The 24,717-nt window shown below is 41.0% G+C and overlaps 1 protein-coding gene across 8 annotated transcripts in view; it reads right to left on the reverse strand.

The window, feature by feature from the left end:
• PATJ (PATJ crumbs cell polarity complex component) overlaps positions 1-24,717 on the reverse strand; it is a 165,211-nt gene that overhangs the window by 57,275 nt on the left and 83,219 nt on the right. For all 8 annotated transcript variants that reach the window (XM_072868998.1, XM_072868999.1, XM_072869001.1 and 5 more), the window contains one exon: positions 8,962-9,158. In XM_072868998.1, the coding sequence (XP_072725099.1) occupies positions 8,962-9,158 (197 nt within the window). The remainder of the gene's footprint in view (positions 1-8,961; positions 9,159-24,717) is intronic.

Below are 24,717 nucleotides of genomic sequence, written 5' to 3' on the forward strand. Positions count from 1 at the left end.
AAAGAAAGTAAAAGCTGAGCTGAGTATGATGGGAAAAAAAAAGACTACGTCAAGGAGATTAACAAAACCCTTGAGCAGTCTCTTAGTTGTACCCTGATGATTTTCAGATTTAAAACTAAGCTGAAGCAAACACTCAGCAAGGTGGTGAAGGAAAGCATCCTCCCTGACAGCAGGGAGGAGGACTACCAGAGCTGTCTTCCTTCAACAAAAATTCAGACTGGAATAAGCATCAAGATAACAAAGTTCTGTGGAAGAACACTTATTTACCGATACCTGAATACCTGTGAACATGGAACAAGCTACATTTAACATCTTTTATTTTGTCCAAAAAAGAAGGTAAAACTTCAAAGATGAAGAAAAAGAAATTGAAATGAATAGCATTTGAAGTCATGATGTTAGTTCAGGTTCACGGTTCAGCTCGTCCCATGTCTTGCCATCTAAGCAAGCACCAGAGGCTTCCAAGCGTGCAGAATAATCTGCTATTTAACCCCGTCAAAATTCTCACTCCAAGCATCTTGATTAGATTAATGCACCTCTCTGGTGCTGGAGAGTTCATACATCCTTCCGAAGTGAGCAGCCAGCTTCGTTTCAATACTGCAGTTTTTTCCTTCCACTCTTCATTTACAACATAATATTTACATTCACATTTGATATACCAATGATGTTTAAAGCAATAACGATAATGGACCCCAGGAACAATTCACTAGTCATTATAGAAGGACTTTTGGTTATTGAAAATGTTTGTACTGGATTTTGGGTTTGTGTTCTTACAAGATTTTTTCATTCAACTTTTTCGATTACTTTTTTGCCTCAGTCTTCACCGGCAAGTGCTTCAAGCCACACCGCCCAAATCACAGAAGGCAAAGGAAGAGACTGGGAGAATGAAGAACCACCCACTGTAGGGGAATATCAGGTTCAAGACCATCTAAGGAACCTGAAGGTGCACAAGTCCATGGGATCTGATGAGAGGCATCTGTGGGTCCTTAGGGAACTGGTGGACAAAGTTGCTAAGCCACTATCCATCACATTTGAGAAGCTGTGGCAGTCCGGTGAAGTTCCCACTGACTGGAAAAGGAAACATAATCCCCATTTTTAAAAAGGGAAAAAAGGAAGACCTGGGGAACTACAGGCCAGTCAGTCTCACCTCTGTGCCTGGCAAGATCATGGAGCAGATCCTCCTGGAAACTATGCTAAGGCACATGGAAAATAAGGAGCCAACCTGCTCATGGAAAATAAGGTGACAGCCAACATGGCTTCACTAAGGGCAAATTGTGCCTGACAAATTTGGTGGCCTTCTACGATGGGGTTACAGCGTTGGTAAATAAGGGAAGAGCAACTGGTGTCAGCTACCTGGACTTGTGCAAAGCATTTGACACTGTCCCACACGACATCCTTGTCTCTAAATTGAAGAGACATGGATTTGACGGATGGACCACTTGGTGGATAAGGAATTGGCTAGACTGTCACACGGAAAGAGTTGTGGTCAACGGCTCGATGTCCAAGTGGAGAACAGTGAGGAGTGGCATTCCTCAGGGGTCGGTATTGGGACCAGCACTGTTTAACATCTTTATTTGCGACATGGACAGTGGGATTGAGTGCACCCTCAGCAAGTTTGCCGATGACACCAAGCTGTGTGGTGTGGTTGACACGCTGGAGGAAAGGGATGCCATCCAGAAGGACCTTGACAGGCTTGAGAGGTGGGCCTGTGCAAACCTCATGAAGTTCGACAAGGCCAAGTGCAAGGTCCTACACATGGGTTGGGGCAATCCCAAGCACAAATACAGGCTGGATGGAGAATGGATTGAGAGCAGCCCTAAGGAGGACGACTTGGGGGTGTTGATTGACGAGAAGCTCAACAGGACCCGACAATGTGCGTTTGCAGCCCTGAAAGCCAACCATATCCTCTGCTGCATCAAAAGAAGTGTGGCCAGCAGGGCAAGGAAGGTGATTCTCCCCCTCTGAGGAGCCCACCTGGAGTACTGCATTCAGCTCTGGGGTCCCCAACATAAGAAGGACATGGACCTGTTGGAGTGAGTCCAGAGGAGGGCCATGAAGACGATCAGAGGGCTGGAGCACCTCTCCTATGAAGACAGGCTGAGACAGTTGGGGTTGTTCAGCCTGGAGAAGAGAAGGCTCCAAGGATACCTTATTTATAGCAGCCTTCCAGTACCTCAAGGAGGCCTACAAGAAAGCTGCAGAGGGACTTTTTACAAGAGCGTGTAGTGATAGGACAAGGGGTAATGGCTTTAAACCCCTGAAAGAGGGTAGATTCAGATTAGACATAAGGAAGAAATTCCTCACTCTGAGGGTGGTGAGGCACTGGAACAGGTTGCCCAGAGAAGTTGTGGATGCCCCATCCCTGGAAGTGTTCAAGACCAGGTTGGACGGGGCTTTGAGCAACCTGGTCTAGTGGAAGGTGTCCCTCATGGCAGGGGAGTTTGAACTAGATGATCTTTAAGGTCTCTTCCAACCCAAACAATCCTCTGATTGTATGATTCAAACAAGAAATAACTGGCCAAGTCTTACAGCCTTGTGTCATACAGCCCATTTGGTCATACTGGCAACTTCACAATATTCCCATCTTATTTTCAATGAGTCAAAACAACATGCAAGTTCATCAGTTAAATAAGGACAATGCAAGGACAAGAATAAAACCCCTAATGCTTGATTATTCATGAAGATTGACGTGCAAACCATGTACCTACCAAATTGCTTACTGTACAAAGACAGAACCAAGAAAGGTCTACGAGGGTCTGAGCTGGCATGAAACAATCAGCGCTGAGGAAATAGCATCACACCAACATTAGCAAGAGTTTAATATGGTGCTGTCTGCAACTGCCATGGTTGCCAATATAGAGTGAGAAGTAACATCCTAGGCCACGCTTTGTTAATGAAAGATACATTTAAAAATCCAGTGGCAGAAATGAATCCTCAGTTGCATTCTGGCTTCAAGCTGGACTTGAAACTTTCAGCAAGTTTGTTGACTTAATTTCTCTAAGTTCAAAAATAAATTATTCACTGGGAATACTGTATGCTTTACAAATTGTTTGGATTTAGTCAAATCACCATCAATTTTTCTAAACAGCAGACTACTTAGATTAAAATTTATAGTCTTTACTCTGGCTAAATTAATCCTATTCACTAGATGTATCAAATAGTCCAAAATTTAATTAGCTGTGAGCTGGGTCTGTAAGTTATAATTATTTAATTACACCAAAATGAAAGGATAATCAAAGTAATATATCTCCAAAAGGTTTTGGACTGTCCCACGTAGTTATTACAGCCAGTATTATTTTTTCTTTTTTTTAAAAAAAAGGTCACTTTCTTTTGCAAAGTAAATTAATGTTCCATCAGCTTCACATACTACAGTGATGAGCAAAGCACAAAAGCCTACTTAAAATAAAACAAAAGAGAGAACATCTAGGATTTCATAAGCAACACCATTTCAAATTAAGTAAAGTAACACGTCAGATTAACCAAATAGTACTCTGGGAGTCAAAACCTATAAATCTGTGCTTTACTTTTTTCATTAGCAGTTGGAAAAGAAAAACAAAGCTTTGACTAAGCAAAAGAAGTAAACTGATCTAAATCAACTTCAATTCTTCTTTAAATGTCTCTTTACATAACTTCTTGGAAAGAGAGCAGAGACCAGAGAAAGATAATAACATGCTACAGGTATGAGGTCAGGTCAGCACACTTAAGTTCAATCTTTAATATAACCTCGCACTGCTTTATGGCAGATTTTATCACATATCCCAAATGTACTGTTGCCTTCACCTACAAAAGTTTTGGTTTACAGTTTCATACACTAAAGTAGCAGAAAGTACAAACTCACTGAAATCTGAGCTCTTAAACTAAGAGGAAAAAAATGTAAAGGATTGTTTGCTTCTCAAACTTTAATTTGCAGAAGAGAAACATTAGATATGGATATTTTTTTAAAAAGAGCACTGTTTTTACTATGTGGCAGTAATGGAAATCCATAAAACTAGTATCATCTGATTTTTATGAAAATCAAGTTAAACGATACCCCAAAGCTAGTAAAAGAACTGGCATAGCTTTCTATAATAATTATTTCTTTGTACCAATGCATTAGGTTCCTTCTAGCCACAGGAATTGTAGCATTTCAAGATACAACCAAACTCTCTGAAACAACTGGAAAAGTTTCAAAACCTTTTTGATCAGTCAAATTCTATAGACTGAAACCCCTTAAAATACACCAAACCCCCAAATAATAAAGCATGAGGAAAACACTGGAAAGAAAAAAATAATTAATTAGAGTGTGAATTCTTCTTTCCTCACCAAATTTCTTGCCTGGCACACGTTCAAACATGTGCATCATCTAAAGTGATCAACAGACCATAAACTCCATAAAGACAGAAAATCTGCTCTGCCTTGCAGTTCAGCTTTGCCGTTGGCTCGGTGGGCAGCTGACCCCTGTGGTTCCCCACCTAGAGAGTGCGGAAAGAGACAGGACCACAGAAAACTGCAGATTGCCTGTGCCCTCGTGCACAATCAGCTTTCCAATTACAGCTTTACCTTATTTGCAGCTTTAAAAATCACCCCCCAACACTAACCTTAATTGGTAACCTGTATACAAAGTCCATGAAAAAAGTATTTGTATCCTCCTATGAAAAGACCAAAAAGACGCTATCCCTCAACGTTACCTTCAGTAAATGATTCTGAGAAGAAGATCAGAAGCTATGACTATTGTGTTTAAATAGAAATTAAAAAAAAATCACCACTAGAGTTAATCATTCAAGATGACTCTTCTTATGTGAAAACCTCATTGTCTTTCTACATTCAAGTTACTGTCCCTCTTGAGAGATAGTGCCACTTGCGTAATCCAAAGTAACTGTCTTGACACAGGAAAAACATAAGAATCCCACAACAAATAAACTGAGAATAAAACACCAATCCCCCACATTATAAAACAGAAGTGTCATTGTGAATTTGGCTGGGTAGTTCATTTACTTGGGCAAAATACTGATGTATCTATTATATTATTACAGCATAACTTATATTTATCTAAGAATCTTAAAATAAAATAGCAATAAAAATACATTTAGCACAAAAGCCCTCTGGCTTTCAGCTATGACAAAAATGGCATAAAAAGAGAGAAAAAAAATTGCCTCTCATGCAGTCCAGAATGGACAACAGGCAAACTTGTACAGTGGTTCTTGACTATGAAGACTAGCTTTCACTCTTTCAAGAAGCGCTGTGGCCTCCTAGAGCAAAACAAGCAGTCTCCTTCCACCCCCTGCCCCATTTTCAGCAAGATAAGCAGGGACAGGAAGATGGCAGAAAATCCCAACATCAGTAATTTAGCATAACAGGGCTGTGAACAGCTTGGTTTATTAATAGAACGCAGTTGACTCTCTTACGGAGAGATGATAATAATAATAATAACAACAGGGTGGATTATTCAGTGTGAATAAAACCTACCGACAGGACAGACCCATGCAGAGTTCACGAGCAGCAGGGCTTAACAGCACAGGTACAGCACTACGTGAACACGCTGCGGGCCATGCTGGGCACAATCAGCCACAGGACTAAGCCCAAACTAATAAGATACGAAGCAGTGCAGACACCTGCACTAAAACAGCAAGACTACAAGGCAGGAGCACCCCAGACGGTTTCTGTGCTTGGAATAAGAACAGAAAAGCAGAACTTGTGTCATGTTAAAAATACAGTCTTTTGCACAGGGACCAAATTCTGACCCAAGTAATTTTCCTCCATGTATGAAAATAGGATGAAAGGACCTTCTCCCTCAAAAAGCTGTTTTCTCCAGCAACATACCCATCCAAAATACATCACAGAAGATGTATTAAAAAATAATGATTACATACAATTTTTTAATGTGACCTGCATTTCACTCAATGTATAGGCTGGATTGACTTGAAAACGAGCCAGGATCATGCCCCCAAAAGACTACTGTTGTTTGCAGAAGCTAAAAGTGAGACGATATTTCATTAATTCAGTGACAAAAGACTTTATGAATAAGGAGCTGAGGCAGTCTGGCAGCATCCCACATCCTTCAGTTGAATCCAGTCAAACTCCAGTTCAAAAGAAAAATGAAGAGGTAATAACTATCTATCTGTATCTGTATATATATATCTCCATCCCATTAACCTTACCCCCATCAACAGCCACGGGGAATAATCTGCACACACTGAAGTAGCATCCACTGTTTTAACAGAGCAACGTTAACCAACAGGACTCACTGGGGCACCCCGGGACAGTGCAGAAATGCTAGAGGCTTCCTAAGATGTGAATCCCTTCTCTTGCTGATACGCTCTAGTATTCAAACCTGATGTGTAATAAAAGATGCAGATACAAATATACTTAAAAAATGCAGTTAGATGAGGGTTGAGGGTGGTATGTCTACTTGCTGGTGAACAGAAGAGAATATTGGGGAAAATGGCCTCAAATGCTTACGAATGAAGTGGTTGCAAAGTCGAATAGCTTTTTTTCTATGGAACAACTAAATATTTGAGCAGTGGGCAATGGCCAGCAGCTCAGTCTGGAGGCAGAGCAATTCAATACCTAGACGCAGTGAAGCACTACCCAAAGGAAGAGAAGTTAAGTTGTTTCATCAGTAAAGATTGTCCATCCAGGTCTCTGAACGAGGCAAGGAAACCATGGGAGAGACAAATGCTTCTGAGACCGACGACCATACTCACAGTCTTTAATTTTATGTCTTTAACTGAAAAAAAGCAAACAATCTAGATTCTGTCTTTTCCTAACTTCTGAATGCTTGAGTTTGCCATTAGTGCTCTTTTAACATATTTTGTTTTAAAAGACACTGCAAGTAAAGCCAGTTGACCACCTTGACCTCTGCATCACTGGCATGGAGGTAGCATGAAATCACACTGGAGATCTTCAAAAGCCGTCTGGACACAGTTCTGGACAGCTGGCTCTGTTTGAACAAGGGGGTTGGACCAGATGACCTCCAGAGGTCCCTTCCAGGCCCAACCATTCTGTGATATTCCTGCCTCGGTGGCCTGTATACTTGTCACATATGAGGATTTCTAATGGTTACTGAAATAACCTAGTTATTGAACTTAATGGTTATTGAAAAAAAAACCTGCCAGTGTAAATGCCTATTAGTTCCATTTCAATGCTATTCACATAACACTGAAATGCTTTTAAAAGACAAAAAAACAGAGCTGTGAATAATTGACCACTGGTGCGAACATGAGACGTCTGTACATGACTAATGCACAACCCATTCCTTTGTAATACAGGATGTTTTGACACTGGATACATACTCACTGGGGACCAGAATGAGATCACCACATCCTTTCACATAAGTAATCACACTTCTGCCCACTAGTGACACACCTTTAATTTGATTGCAAAGGTAAACAAGAGAGGCAGTTACTAAAGTCTCTTTGAACTTCAGTTTATTTGAAGTATGGTACTTTTGAGATGGTGAACATCACTTTCCTTCAACTGAAGAAAAAAATAATTTTACCTCCAACTTGACAGGGAGAGGAATTAGGCCAACACCACCACTTTGGAAAATGCTACTTAGAACATGGCTCATGTATGTAAGTCCTAAGCCTCGAGATATATGTGATTAATCACAAATGGTGATTAAGTACCACTAGCAATACTTAACATTAGATCAAACAAACACTGCAAGGAATGACTTGTGAGATATAAGAAAACTTCCGTGCATCCTTCTTTGTGGAAAAGTATCGATACAAAAGGCTCTACCTTCCCTCTACCACAAACTACCTGGTCTATATGGACAGAGAAAAACAGGACTATGAGTCCTTTCAACTGGTATACACCCAAAATTTGACAATTTTAATTTTTTTTACCATTAGAATTTGGTGCCAGGAACAGAAAGAATATAATTTTGAAGGAGAAAGTCATTTTCATACCCTGCTCCAGTATGGTATAGACCTTCACACTATTTATTACACTTAAAAAGAAAATAATAAACTTCAGATGGTGCTGCTATTATAGCAAAACAAGTCTTTCTTGTACTATGTGTATTGAAAACCCATAATTACAGAACTGTTAGACAACGACAAATGCTTAGACAATTCTGAATACTCCCAAGGTATCCCCAGGCAGTCAAATTGCTCTTTCTCAAGTCAAGAAGCGTGAGAAAATAGGTGGTTCTCTGATGGCACTGAGAGTTTCTGAAAGATCAAAAAATCACCACCCATGGAGAGCAATAGGTCAGCATATACCTGCTCTTCAGTGAAAGCTTCTCTCTAAAGGAAGGATCCCCAGGGATGGCTGATTTTTTTAAACCACTGTAGCAATCATGACATGGGAACCACTGCAGGTACCGCAGCAAAGTGTCATTTTGCAACAGCCAAAAATCAGATGAAGTGTAGGAAATCTGTGTTTTCAATCTGAAGATGAAGCAAGAAGACAGGAGGAAAAGTGAAGACAAAATTCTCTACTTGCTAACGAGCTCTCTTGCCTTGTGGGTGAACTTGTGCCAGACATGACTAAAGAAAATAAGTATTTTACGTTACAACAGATCAAAACAGATTACAGCACGAAATTTTATTTTCAGGATGGGGGATATCCCTGTCATCTGTAAAAACACATATGGTAACTTTGAGGGGGTTTTGTGTTTTTTTTTTTTAAATGTAAGGTGTGAATTTCCCTGTGAAACCACATATGCACTACAAGGATAGATTTACTATCCCCTTCCTGCCTTTCAACAGTCCCTCCCTAAGCATAGCTTGTGAACATGCTGAGAGCACAGACTTCGCGGACAAGACATTAGTTTTCACAGGCCAATGATTTTTGTTTCACCGAAAACACATTTACCTGCCAAAGGCCAAGTTCTCAGTTGGCATAAATCAGCGCAGCTCCTTGCCTCAGCCACCTAATTCCATTTGCAGGCTTTATTTAAGGTTCAAATGATAGCTTCACATATGCCTCTCCCTCCCTCCATATGAACCCTGCTTAGTAGTTAAAGGAAACACTTACCTCTAGCAGTTCATCGCCAATATGCATCCTTCCATCTCGTCCTGCAGGTCCATCTGGGTTGATACCAACTACAAAGATGCTCATACGAGAGCGGTCCTTGTTGCCAGCAAGACTCAGTCCGAGCCCATTTTTGTCTTTCTCAAGCTCAATAATGTGCAGCTCTCCTGGTAGATCTGCATATCTTTGCCTGATTTTTTCTAGAAAGATCAAACATAAAATGAGCTATAACATAAAATAACTTACATGCAGATGCTCAAGAACACATACAAATCAGCTAGAAATTGATGGCTTCTCAACATTTACTCTTTGGTAACAGAGTTCTTTCCAGCACAGACTCTAAAATACCATTTGCTGTGCCTGTATCACTCACACAGCAAAATGCAGCATCAGCTGCAAATACTATTCATATTAAAACTGCACTATTTTAATTATTTGTACAACAGGCCAGTTCTAAACCAAAAATTTTTTGAAAGGAGGGTAAACGAGGGAATTCCAGAGGCACCTCAATCTTACAAAAACTATCAATTTCGGGAAACTCTCATAAAATTAGAGTTGGTTAATTAACCACTGTGGGAAACTGAAACACTTACGTTGCAAACATACTGCAAACTCACATCTCAAGGTAGAATCTTTTATTTTGCTTCTTTCTGGTGACTCAGGAATATGCTTACCATGCTCTGCTTAACATTATGTGCTACTGTGTGGATAATTACTCAAAGCAGATGTCAGTGACAATGTATATGATTGATTACATTTTTAAATGCAGCCTCACTTGATATCAAGGTAGTTATTTGTCTTTCATCTACATTTCAACCATTTCTGTGACAGAGCGCAATATACTTACAAAGTTATTTGGAGCACATTGTATGTCTGTGGATGCTGACAGTTTAATCTGAATGTCTTTTCACCACTGGCATAGAAACATCTATAACTATTGCTTGTGAGGGTCAGTCACAGCAAGGGTAATTTTTTTTTCTGTCTGATAGTCCTTTGCAGATTTTAAAGCCAGCTTCATAACGCCACCTGCATCCAACGCTTCAACTGGGCCACACATTTAAAAAAGCAAATCAAAGTATTTTGCTGTGGCTGGATGTCACCTTTAGTACAGAGCCCAAGGTGAAAAGAACTGCTGCATTATGCATTAAGAAGAGAAATAAGAGATATTATACGTTCAACCATATCCCTGAGTCAGCAGCAGTAGCTAGATCAATATTAGCTATTACCATTCTACCGGGGAAGCGTATTTTAATAGTATGATTTAAGCACTGTAGTGAATGTTCCCATGACAACAAGGAAGAGGGGAAAGAGCTGGGGAAGGTGAGAGGGAAGCAACTAAAAGTGAATCAAAACTGCTGAGAAGAAAGATGAAGAAGTAGAGGTGTTCCTTCCACAGCCCCTGTGCAGGCTGCCAGGGTGATTTAGCCAAACTTGGGTCCAGCCCGGCAGCTCTCCTCTCCGAGGGTCCTTCTGAGCAACTGTTCCAGCTGCAGCAGCCCCTCATGCTTCAGCAGAGACTGGTGGGACAGGGGGAGCAGTCTCCCATCTCCAACCTGCAATGCACCCAAGAGCACTACCTACACTCAGAGCAACATGGACAAGAACCAGCTCTCCCATCACTGTATTTACAGGCTGACATTTTCCTGCCGCGCTCAAAATCCCCAGTGGCCTGGAGCCCGAGCCTAAAATCCTGGTGGTGTATATTAAGGGTGAGATGTTATCCCTGGAAAGCTGTAAAGCCCTACAGAGGTCTGCACAAAATCAGAATATCATAACAAATTAGAAACCTCACTTGTTACTATCATTTATATGCCAAAAATTCACATAACCACATTAAATGGTAATCCACGTAGCTGTGCAGTTCTTTAATATATTTCTTAACTAATGGGGTCAAAATTTAATTAGAGGTGTGATTTGCTACTTGAATTTGGAAAGTGGTTTTTTTTCTGCTTAGTATGCAGGATATCTCCTGCCAAAAAAAAACAAGCAAGGAAAGGTCTTGAAAACAGTGCTTCTGAAAGTAGAGCAGATGCAAGCACATACGCAGCCACACGTTTTATTCACACCGCCGAGGTTTAACGTTCTTTTCCCATTAAGCGAAGTCCAGACCTGAAAAGCACTAAGACATTTTCTGTCCACCACAATTAGACAAACAACTCATTACAGCACAGCAAGTAGCTGCAGCATATCCCAGCTGTAAGAATATTAAGAACAGGTCATCAGCAGAAAAGGGATTTCTTAGTGACTGCACTTATGTGGATAAAGCAAGGAATCAGTGCTCTGGAGGGACGCTGTTGACTGATCATTGCTCTGCCACAGTTCCTTCCATTGCTTGTTTTACATGGACAACACATCGCACTGATTTGCTAGAAGCAAAGCACACGTTTAAAGCATGTTTTTAGCAACTCGTAGTCGGACACACACAAAAAAAGTGAAGAAACAAGAACACACATGCTTAAATGCTGTCCAGATGAAGCTGCACATCTTCAGAGACTGCTTCAAAACTAATTTCTTGCTCGTCAGTAAAACTCCTTGAAATTCCCCAGAGTCTGATGCAGGAGCAGCTCTGTGACACTGCACATGGACACATCGCTCCAGCCTCTATCTGCAGACAAGAGCCTTCCGAGACCACCAGTGTCAGCAAGTCTGTAAACGTTGCAGTGTTTCCTCCTACTGCAGCAGCACAAAATATGTTTTCTCACATGGCAAAAATGTTAGCTGTTCAGAAGTACACGTATATTCCTGTTCCACGCTGGGCTGAAACTAAAAGTAAGTTTTAGTCCTCCAAAAATTAGTAGTTAGGGCAATTGCCTGGGATGAGACAGAGCCCCACTAAAGTTTCTGGTCTGCCTGCACTGGGCCAGGACTAGAAACCTGGTAAGCCAATGCCCAGCTCAGCACTCCAGCTGCACCAGTAATCCCCCACTGCGGAAACAATTCTTTGCGTAAAGAAAAATGTATCTGGGCAAAAAACAGAGATCAACTCCAAGGGTCATCAAGTTGCTTTATTTGTTAGGAGGTTTTTTTTTTTTTTAAAGGCTTTTCCCCACTGCGTTTTTGTTTGAAAAAAATCCATACTTACAACAGAAGGAAACCTCTGTGTGGACTAAGCCCTTCATTAAATTATCACGTTCATTTACAAAGCAACTATTTGAAATGCCTGAGGTGACTGGAGTGGTAAAATAGTGGGAGACTACGGAGGAAACAACGAAGATGCTACGTGCCAAGCGCTGCTTCCAGCCCGGCAGCAGGGCACCGTTACCGAGTCCTGCCGGAGAAGACGCAATCCTGTGTGTACATGTTCATGCACGTAGGGACAAGCAGAGAGACCTCTGCTTTTAAAAGCAAGCCTCCCTTAGCAGGGCATGCTGTCTCCTCCCTGCACGACAGAAGGTTCTGGCTCTCGCAGGCCCCACCTCCTGCAATTAAACACTTCCAAGGGCTGTCCTCACCAGCCAGCCTTGCCGCGTAAATGAGAACGCGCTATTCCCAGCGGTGTCGTTGTGTTACTCATCCAATCTGCATACAAATATCCTTTGGGCATCCAGCTGACTTCCTATAACATTGCAATCGTATTCTCAGTTTGCCTCTTAATAAGAATCTCGTAAGATTATTTTAAACAAGTATTTACTGCTTAAACAAACGTGCATCTAAGGCATCTTCTTTTTAATGCCTTTTTCAGCTGTTTTTTCTCCCCTCCAGCTGGTATCACTTTTCAGTTCTCTGCCTAGCATTGGGGAGCCAGTTAGCATCTGCTTTTGCAAAGAATTCCATTATCTGCCTTCATTACCAGATACTTTACACAAGGCAATTGTAATTCTGTTGTTGCTGCATTACACATGGGACACGGCGTTTCTTGTTTTGGCACTACATGGAGTTGTTTCCACATTCGGTGGCAATATGCCTATCACAACTTCTGCAAACATATCTCACCAACGATATTTAACTAGCTAAGGTTGCATCCAGTTTCTTTTAAAAATACTATACAGATGTAACGTGAACTAAAAGCACAAGTATACGCTTTAGTAATCCCTCCTGCAATAATATTTCCCAGTTATATTAGCAGACAATTACATTTCAAAGAGAAACCCTGGAAATGGAAGACAACTGCTTTCAAACAATGTACTATTATGCTGCTGCATATGTTTCCCTGCTTCAGCCGCTATTCCTATTATATTAAACAGAGAGATAAAAGAAATAAATGGGGACAATATGGTCAGGATATTGGAGTTTGCATGATCTAGTGTTGCAACAAATACACAATTTATCTGCACGGGAAAAACAGACACCACTTCTCACGAAGGCAAAAGGCTCTTTAAATTACAAAGATATATAAAGCACTTGCAAAGGGCTGAGGAGCCTGTTTCCCAAACCTGCTGAAATCTCCAGTTAAATGAGCTGAAAGGGAAGAGTTTTTTCTTTTGACAATGGTGTCTCTGCGTAATGCAAATTAGAGTCCATCCAGAAAGGTAAAAAGAAGAAAGAAAAAGCTCTGGATGACTCAGCTAGGTGATTGGGTTTAGTACCAAATGCTCAATATAAAACTGTCAAGGCAAAACACAGAGAAAAGAAAGGGGGGAAAACACCACAAAAAGAGACGACAGATGATATTTGTATATAGAAGGTGATACTGAGGATTTTACATCCCTCTTATGTTACCTCAGATAACTATTAGCAACATATGCTGGCTTTTGGAGACTTTACAATGGTCTCATTTATCAGCCTGTGTTCATTTTAATGGTTTTAGCTACCGTTTTTATCACATAGCACATAACGTGGTTACAGTCTTAGCCTTTTCTGAGATTACTCTGCTCAGACAGCAGTACTGCAGCATCACAACCACTGGTTTTCATTTAGTAATGCCAGATATCAGAATGCAGCCAGCATCCACTACACAGAGCCAACCTTGCATATCAAACAACTAATTCCCTTCTTGATTTCACTATAAACATAAAAAAAAAACCACCTAGGAAGTCCCTTGAAAGCTAACCCTAGAGCTGTGAGAGTAGCACGTCTAATTTACTGATTACAATTTACAAGAACCTAAATAAGCATATTGAAGGGACCATAATTGAACAAATGGGGTTTAGAATTCTCCCACTACTAATAATATAATAAGCTTATTGTTTTAATCTTCCCACTAGCCCTCTATTCAGCTCCAAGGAGGCAGACAGTTCTTCAAACGTTATCTCAAAAGCGATGCACTTGTCTGTTTTCATGAGCTTTAAACTGATAAATAGAGAGAAAAGAATTTCTGTAATGCTTTCTTAAATTCCATAAAATCAGTCCTATTCTTCTCTCAGTGATCAGCATGCATGAGAAAAATAGGGCAGTTGTATTCAAAACTGGCAAATCTAAATGGAAGAGCCAGAGGTCTTGCTATGACCATCCCCCTCCCTTGGGTGGTGAGAGGAGAGGACAGAGTCTGCTGGGGCTCACATCTTTGTAAATGCTGCTATCTCCAAACCTGTGGGCAGGGAGCATCCCTGCGGTGGGATGGGGCAGCTATGGGTTCCCCATCTGATCCAGAAACTCATCATCTCCTACAATCTCCCTTTGACAGCCACGCCATCCCTTTGGTAACAGCTTTGCTTCATGTATGCCATTTGGAAGTCATTTATCAAAACTGAAGCGATGATTTTCAGAGAAAAATAAACCCCAGCATTTCTATTATCCTCTGGCACACTTCAATTCCTGCTCCCACCCCAAGCCCAAGTCTGTCATATACAAGGAAATAAAAAGAGAGCTCCATGGCTGTACCTCTCCCCTTCCTCCCCAAAATACTATGAGCCAAAATATTATAACATTACTTTTATGTACATGAGGGAGAAAGCACACACAAGGTGCCACACCGGCAAAGCCTTCTCTAAATGAAGAGTTAAGTGCAGGTTTTCATACTCACAAATATAACTCATCCAAGCTCAAGTGAAAAAAAAAAAGGTGCGTTAAGCTCTCCTGAGACAATATTCTTACCCTAACTTGAAGACTGTCTCTTCCTTTTTGTGTGTGAAGGATTCAGGCTATCATTTAGGATCTCCAGGTTTCTTCTCTTCTAACTGCTCCCTTCAGCTTAGGCTCCCATTCCATTTTGCTTCCCTCATGCCGTGCAAACACTTGCAGCAGCTTCTCAGCTCATACAAGCAAACTTTCCTTCTCCTCCAATGCTTTTCTTAAATCCCACTTGTCCCTCACATCACCCTTTCTACAACAGAAGGTAAAAATTTCTGCTAGTGATTTTTAACTAATCCAGGAAGAAGGGTTTAATGAGAGTCTCCACAATCCACTTCAAGTACCATTTCGTTTTGTTCCTGTGAGCAGGTGACATTTAGAAACAGTTATCATTAATTTTTTCTTCCTACAATCAAGGAATAGTCACACCCGAAGAGAGCAGAGAGAAAAGTGACATTTAGCCCCAGCTGAAAAACCAGGTAACTGCAGCCTGTAACATCAGGGAGCATCTCCAATGCTTGCACCATCTCCTATCGACATTTTGAACAAATGGAATTCTTGCCAATAATTTTTTCCTTATTTCAGGCCCAAAGCTTCATTTTAAAGCTGCAGTTTCGTTACACAACATTTAAGTTCTTTGAAGAAAGGATATTGTATTTTCTTCTTCTTTAATTAGATGACAGGGACATGATGAGTCTATTCATACCGATGTTTATCTGAGATCTTTAACGCTTTTAAAAGGAAGTTTAGTGAAAGTGTGGTAAGCAGATCATCCTGATGCTAATAATTGCTGATTATAAGGGAATCTGCCCTCCCCTGCACACAATACTTCCACTCATTTGCCTTTCAAATGACACATTAACCCTCATCCAAGCACTTGGGTTTCCTCAGAAGTGACCTTCTCTGGGTGCTGTGATCTCGCCATCAGTCACTCCTGTGGAGCACTGACGCTGAGCTCAGAGTGCCTCCGCACCAGCTGACGATCCCGCCGTCTTACAGGCTTTGGAGGAAAGGACTGGCAAAAGCTGCCTGTGTGTTTCTTGCCTGCTGCCCCGGGACTGATAAACTGGTTGTTTCCTCTAGATCGGAGACATGCAAAATGGGCTACCTGTTGGAGCATCATACTGCCACTAGTTGATTAAATGCAGTCAAATAGCAAAGACATTTTTCTTCTGGTAAAACCCTCTATGAGGATACAGATAGTTAGATGTGATATATTTTTGCATGTATGTGATATTTCGATATGTTGATGTTTGGGCCCCCAAAAGGCAAAAATATATCCCATCTATGTGATATTTTGATATGTTGATGTTTGGGCCCACAAAAGGCCCAACTGAAGGCATTTTGAACTAATTACATCCTTAAAATGTGGGGTAGCCTCAAAAGACAGCTGCTGTAGACCCCATTTTTAAGCCATTGAAGAGATAACTGAGAAAAATCCCATTAAAAATACTCTACTGTATAATACTGCAGTATATTATATGGTACCATGCAGTTTAAGTCATCTAAGGCCAAAATACTGCAGGCTTCAGAGCTTCCCAGCCCACTCGGTGGTGATGGCACCGAGCAGCCCAGAGATAAGGCTCAGTTATCACAGCCACCAGGCTCACGCATGCTGCACCTCCCAAGGGGCAAGCAGCCTTGCTCCTGCTCTGCTGAGGCTTGCCTAACATAGTTCTCTGGGAAGCTAAGACATGTGAACAGTATAAGAACATTAGAAAATACTGATTTCCATCTTCAAAGTCTCAAGGAAGTTTGAAATAGCTCTAAACGCACATTGCTTGCACTTCTGGCCTGCTGCACTGTGGCTATCACCTGGCATCAACGTGCCCACCAAGTTGTCAGAGTGATCTGTAAGGATGCACGGTGTGCACACACAAAATCAGATTCCCAGCTGCCGTGACAGACGATGTCTTAATGACCCATTTTACTATGCAGTTTTGGAAACATCTCACGATTGGGATAGAAATTTCTTTTCTGAGCTACTCTTTCTGGTAGGAGCAGGTTTGCTCCTGCTCCCATTGCTCTGCTATGATCTATAATCCATTCCCTACATTTGTATTTGAAAGCTGCTCGTTCATTTGATGGAAGAGCAAGGGTGTCTGAGACCGAACAAAGAATATTGGGGAACTCTATAATCCATTGCTTTTCTGCTTGGTCTCAACACGAACAAATGAATATTGTGAACATTTAAATTCTTCCTCCCTTGACAGTAATACAGTGTAATGGACAGTGTTTCATCTTTAAATAATGATGTTCCCACAAAGCGACTGGCACAGTCATTATCTTGGAATCTTTTTGCACTGAGTCTAATTAAAGAGAACGGCATCAGACTATTGTAAAAAACTGAAAATTTGTTACCTAACGAAGGCTTGTAGGGGCCTGAGTGCCAGCTTTCCCAGTGACAAGTAATTGTAAAAGGCAGCACAGAGAACACCTCTCAGAAGCCAAGGTGATGAGACATTTCTCGCATAGTGATTCATTCTTAATTTAAGAACCCGCAATGAGAACCTGAACCTCCTCCGTCTAGAGGGAGATGGGATGAGAAAATGGGAAGACTTTTGGACTTAATAATAAAGACTTTTTGACCAGCCAACACAACCTGTACTGATGAGCCCAAAGATCTAAAGAGAACTCTTAAAGGAAGGTGTCCAAGGGAATTGCCACCATTTGTGAAATGGAGACCAAAAAATGCAAAGCTTCAAACAAAACCCAAAACAGTTGCACTAACAAGCCATAAAAATAAAAAATACTAAAGACCTGGTTGTGAAAAAGCAGGTGAAGAGGAGGAAATGATACTGTGCAGCTGGGATAAGAGATGGTGGAGAGGAGATGGCAGGAAGAGTGTCCCAACCTAACGCGATCGCTTGCTTTGCCATAGCAGCACAGCCTTGCAACGCAGCAAAGCTACGTAACATCAGTGTCACTTGACAATGGCTAAATTAAATTTTTGGATTAAAAAACCCCACCACAGTAGTTTAAGTTTGTTTGTACAGCAATTTTTAAATATGCTGTGACAGCAATTAGAAAAGATTAAAGTTGGATGAGTCATCTGGGACTGTAAAGCCCAGGAAAACACCCACAGAGCTATGTTGGAAAATACAGTGCAAGTCTTAACAGCCAGAAGAACCAGGGAAGATAGATCATGATCAGCTACTTTAGTTGTGATTTAATTCACTGGTGACCCTAACGATACATTTTAATCCTGTTTAATACTTTTAGGTTTTAGTTATTTTGCTAAAGATTGATTGTAACTAGTTAGTTACTACAAAAACACATTTATCTGTGACAAAAGATTGTCTTTACATTGTATGTGCCTTCTTTAGGCCACCTATGGGGATAAAATGCTATATAAGCATTTAAGGAAATATAAAATTTACTATACATCTGTTGAAATGTTCAAGATTTATCACATGTCAGATATTGTGAACAACATTTCTTCTAATGCTATATATTTTTCCTAACAATAGATACTGTTTGTATTTGGACAGAAATTAGAATGCAATTAAAATATAAGCAACAGCTTTGTAATAAAAATATTGCATACAAATATGCCAATTGTGATTAATATAAGAAAAATTTTTTATTGAAAAGTTTTCATTTAAAGCTTGAATATTAAACAAAAGCATTGTTATTCTCACAGTAGATAATGGAGGTTCTATGGTGATCAAAACCATTTTTAAACGGTCTAATTTCCACTTTGTCAAAGATTTCCTTTTGTCTGTCCTGGGGCCTCAATGAACACCTAGTTAACGATAAACGCTGTGCAGTGACCTCGGAGGAGGTTCTGCCAGCATACCATGGCCACAAACACTTCCATAATTTTCCAACTGACAACTCTCAACTTCACACTCCTAGTTTTTTTTCACAGACCAGAAAAGAAAAATATCCTTTTTCAGCTCCTAACAAGTTGTTCAAGTTTGATAAGCTATTTTCATTCCCACTGAATTAGTTGAATAAGCTGTAGAGAGAATAGGTCTTTGTTTCAGGCAGCTGAAGAAAAAGTCAAAAGCTGGCTTTTTACTACAGCCAGTTCTGGGTCCGGATTTCTCTCAATTCTCTGGGTGCACACATACTTTTCCTGAATGGTTTTTTCATTTAAATTATGCTAATAGGGTAGAGTATGCTCAGATCTTTATGTAGATTGCCATTTAAAACTTACAATGCATGTTAAAAGCAGAAAAGACTTTTGATTTAAATTAAGTGCAAATCCAATTTAAATAAAAAAGCAGCTTAATATTAAAAAAGATACATATCCAGCTTTTAGAGGACGTAAGGTGATAGAGCATACTCCACTTACAGAGCAGACCTGACCAGCCCCACAACACTGTTTAGTATTGTTTATCTCCATATTTTTTTAAAATTTAGACAGCTATAGAGAATCAGTATTTTGCTAGGTTCATACCTGGTTAGTCTTTCATCAAACTGATTACAGCTCCTCAAACACCTACAAATTATCTGATGACTTTTAGGATCCTCTGTGCTTTTGCACAGGACACTGAAACCATGCTCTGTAATTCCCCAGAGCTGCGGAGAGGTCCGTCAGCTACTTGAAGACCATCCCTGCACTGCATTTTGGTGTGCTACGTAGCCACCTCATCACTGCACACTGCTAGGTATACAGCCAAGAAACAAAATATTAGATAAGAAAAACAGGCTCAGCCCTCCCCATATCTCCCCACATCATGCAATGCTCCTACAGAGCCAAGAAATTTCAGAAGAGTTAAGTCTGGGTTTGCTCTAGGTCCTGGTTTTCTGAGCTATCAAATTGCACTTCAGTTACATGTTCAAGCTTTTTACAACATCAAGCAACGCTTAGAGGCTTTGTTTGTTTGTTTAAGTATAAACCTGAGTTTCCCAATGTCATGGCTCACCTTTGATTGCTGAGGTAAAATGAAAAATGAAAATGAAAAATGACTGCAACACCTGGCAATGCTGGAGACTACCAATTTCTGTGCCTTAGAACAAAACAAATACCTACCTATAATTTCACTTTAAAGCCTCTTCTGTTAACAAAAACCCACTAATAATTTTTCTACTATATCTTCCCATATCTTCATCTATGATGTCTATATTCCATTTATTATGTCTAACATATTAATCATAATATTACATATCAAGCAGATACACAAGCTAATGATATAGCCACCACTGGGCAACTGTTGGCTTCAAGTCCAAAAGAGATCTGCAACTCAAAGACAGACCTACTCCCACATCTCCGAACGAGGTTTCTGATAATCACGAGAGCGCCGAGTTGTGTAAGACTACTACTGGCAACCTCTGGGAACATTAATCCACAGGATCCCTTTCCCAAGCCAGCTACCGAGCTACGAGACCTCCAAGACCAAGTGCCGGTGCATCGCTGCACTCCCATCTAACACTGCCCTACGTTCCCCTCCCGCTTCAGGGGAAGCAAACTGCAGCTCCTCTTTATAAGCTTTGGTTTCTCATCAGCCTGGTCCAGGTAGCAGAGGGTTGTGTAGAGCAGTATTTGCACAGCCCACGCCTTCTCACCACTTGCTTCACACTCAGCCTGTACACTTCATCGCTGAGGTGGCACCTTAGCTCAAGCTGTATCCCAAAGTGAAGACCTTTTCCAGCCTTATGGAGGAGAGGATGAAAGAAAGGGACCCACAGCACAGCAGTCTAATCTTAGAGCAGGGGTTTAGCCCATGAGAAGTCGCACGCGAAGCAGAGCTGAAGGAGAACGTCCTCCCTCCCTCCTCTGTTCAAGCCAGCTCTCGTGCTCCTCACACTCCTCTGTGAACCTGTGCACGTCACCAACCCACCAGAAAACCATTCCTCTTTAACGGTGGGGCAGTTTTGTGCTGGGCGAGTGAGGAAGGGAAAGGCAACATGCACCCAAGTACCATGAACAACTGGGGAAGGTGGGAGTGGGGACAGGCAAATGGTGCTCCCCCTTTTGGCTCACAGTTAGATGGTCTCATATCATGGAGCTTCAGCCTGAGAAATAGCAGAATGTTAGGGGAGGATGACAAAGTAAACGCTCCTCCTATAGTTGAACAACTAAATGCAAACTTCCAGGTTGAAAAATGCCGTTTGATTAATGCTATTATTCTGAAAGAGAAAGGCACCAACCAAATAAAGAATTAACTTGAATGTCTCTTAAAATGAGAAAGCAAGGGTTTATTACTTGGAATAATTTTAAATTGTCCTATGTGATATAAACTGAAAATAAGTATGTACACTCTGCTTTAAGAACACAGATTTTTCTACCGCTGAAAGTATCAGTCCGACAGCAACTCTTGCATTTACACAGCCAACTGTCATTTTTCCTCTTCCATCAGGTGAGGCAGGGGGATCTGGACAGATGAATGGATAACAATTCCTCCCCCCAAAAATCCCCATTTAATATCACTGTGAAATCATAAAACAGTTGTATACTCTCCCTAAATAAGCCATACATCTTATTTAATCAGCTGTCTTGAGTCTATTCAAGAAGTTAATCAGGTTTATGCTGCACTTATGATATCATAAAACTTGACAGATTTGATTAAATAAAACAATATTTTGTATCAGAAATTCCATTCTGATTGTTTTTAATCTCTTCGAAGGACAGAGTCTGGCAGACCTGTTTTCCACAAAGAGTAAAAGAAAAGGATTAGGGTCAGACACCTTTGCTTATACCACATTTCAAGTAAGAGGTGATAAGCAAGGTATTCATTTCTCTGCAGAAGAAAAATAAAATCACAAACAAGTGAACAGAGTATTTTAACAGACTCTTTTAGTATCAAAATATGTTATTAGGTAACAAATAGCTTCTCTTTAATGTATTTAAATGAAATAAAGTTATTAATGCATTAAGCTTTGGGCATTTTTTAAATGAACACAATTATAATCAGGAAATTGATGATGTATGTGAACAGTGACTTGCAATATGTCAAGCACTCTCTCTTTTCCTTCTGGCAAAAGAAATCCATCTCCAAGGATTTATCCAAGAGGAAGAGCTAAATGGATAAACTTCACTATATTAAATAGACTTACTTTTTCCACTCTGACTGGAGGAGGAAGTCAACTAAGAGAAAGTTAAAAAACAAATGCTTGAGGGAAAAATAAGAGTGGGGTATGGTAGTTTTTACTGTAATTCTTTTGGGTTGATATTCAACTGATTTTTTTTCTCTTGTGGAATTTAGCCTTCAAAAGGGATGATTCAGATGCATCTATGACTTGCTCCTCAGGAATAAACAGTGTCTTTTGGGTAAGCTAGAACTCCATGGATCCTGCTTTTTTTTTAATTTTATTTTTAAACTTAAATGGCCATCTAACCCCTAGAAACCGTGGCACGGTGCTCCAGAAGGCTCAAGATGCTTTGTGTATCTTACGACAGATGGCTAACCAAGACATCCAACAGACGATAATCAAGCCAGAAGAGACTCCAGGTCTTCCAAACTGCAGTCCGGGGGTTATGCTCCAGTGTTTATTAATTATATTTTAATCTCTAAATATAAATTAATTCTAATATGGTGAGTCATTTTATTCTGTTTTCCTATAGGAACAAAGCTTATGCAATCATACCGTGTGCAATCCAAGCTCCTGCCCCAAAACCTTTGAACCTGCTGGCCAATTTGAAGCAAATCTGATGGTGGACTAGGGGTCTCAAAGGTACTATAAAAGGTTCATGAAAATAGGCAGCCGTGCAGAGGAGAGAAACCTGATAAATACCCTGACTGGGGGAAAGGCTTCGGTGTGAGATCACACTTTATTAAAGCGTCAAAGAATTCACATGAGAGAAAGCCGTTAGAAATGCTCCAGCCACAGGAAAAGCTTAAATCAGAGCTCACACCTTCCTTGACACCAGAGTCAGTCAAACGGGAGACACAAATCTGAAGGAATCCAACTTCATTAGCTCAGTACTCACAGAAGTACTCGTTAAACTCTTCACACCTCTGCACTCAAGTCCTGGCTGAAGACAGTGCAGAGAGCACCCAACCAGTACCTCTGTCCTCCCCTCAAAACATCTCTTCTGTGTCTCTCCGAGCAGAGTACAGGAATCAGCCAAAAAGGAAAAGGGGAAGGTCTGCCAACACACGGCTATCAAGGGACGGGGAGGGAGCAGATGTACCAACTGGCTGCTCTACAGACCCGTCCAGGGACGCCGAAAGGGTTAGCCTATTGGTTTGCTCCAATGCTCGCTCTGCCCTTCCGAGACGGCACTCTCCCTGACGCGTGTCACTGTGCAAGTCCTACTCATTTACAACGCCACAATATGCCTCCTACGCACGCAAAAGAATAACCGCGTCATTCTGTCCCCGAAAGGCTTTGCTGAACTCCCCGTTCCTCACAAAATCCCTTTAACCTCTTTCTTGGCCCTTGCTCACAAGCTGCCTGTGCTCATCCTTGCGTACAGCTCTACTTACTCCCTCGTCCATCACATCCCAGTCTCATCTAATTTGTTCCCCTTCCGCTCTTCTCCAAGCCCTTCAGTGATACCTCACTACATACCACGCTGTCAGGTTGTTCACTTAATGGCTTTCTTCCCTTGAAAAACAGTATTTCAAAAATCACATCTTCTATACTTCTAGCAACTCAATCCTGAAATGACCCCTTGCTACAAAATTACTGCACTGTCTATTTAAATACATTAATGATACACAACAGAAATCATACTGTGTTAATCCTCAAATAACCTGTCGTATCCCTAAGAGAATAACAGGTTACAAAATGGAGGAAAGTACAGCCAAACCTTATGGGATTTGAAACAGATTTTTTTTGCCAAACACTTGAAAGAAATATAGTTTCTGGTTCAGAACACTGTTTGCATTAAGGTTTACAATTCAGTGCTGAAAAATGTCCGGATTTGAAGGTCTGAGTCACAGGTGAGCCTGGCACAGGGAGCAGGAGGGTCCAGCACCAAGGGAATCTTGTCCCTCCTCCTTCCCTGGGCATCCAGCCGATCTGCTGCGGCTGAGCGGCCCCGATGACTGCGTTACAGAACAGTCATGGCTCTACCAGACCAGACAATTTCAGGACCATTACACACTGGTAGCAGTAGTACAGGATACACTTTGCTGTTGTTTTAAGGTACAGCAAATGCTGCTGCTTGCTTTTTACTCCCAGAGCACCTGGAGGGATGGAGACTTAGTAGCATAATATCTTTAAGAACCATTTGGATGGTGTAATCCCTCTCTGCTCTCACAAGCACAGCGTAAAGAGCCGTAACTTAGCTCCACATGCAAGTGCACACACAAATGCCTTGTACCTACATGCTCTCTGGCATTTCCCTCCAAATTCCTCCCAATTTAGGTATGTGGTTCAACTCTAAGTAACAGCACATTACAGATATGAGAACTCATGTCCAATATCTCGTAATATTCCCAGGATCATCACACCATGGAAATGACGACTTCCCACCTCACTTTATAGAGGACCTGGTTCAGTATACTACATCAGTTTAACATTCACAGGTCAAAAAATGCTACTTAAGCTTACAGTTCTAAAAACACAGATAAAACACGTAAGTTTTTATATATACATGATAGCTAATGCACTTGGGTTTCAGTTAAGGGATACAAAAAACCTCTGAAACTACCTAAAGCATTTTTAAAAAATCCAGAACAACTGTTAAAAGCATTTGGCATCTACAGAACAATCACAAAACAGTATGACGAAGTCAAGGTTTACCCCTCCTGGCTTTGGACAACACACGTAATCCACCTGTAGCTCTGTCCCCTGGCAGTAGTACACTCATCACCTGAACAGGAATTGCCAAATTTAGCTTGCTCAGGTACTGCTGTTGGGATGGCAGTGGCTCCTGGCTCTGTGCTGGACTATCTGCACACAAAAACATGC

This window comes from Ciconia boyciana, chromosome 7 (assembly GCF_034638445.1).
Source record: "Ciconia boyciana chromosome 7, ASM3463844v1, whole genome shotgun sequence".
Classification (NCBI taxonomy): Eukaryota; Metazoa; Chordata; class Aves; order Ciconiiformes; family Ciconiidae; genus Ciconia; species Ciconia boyciana.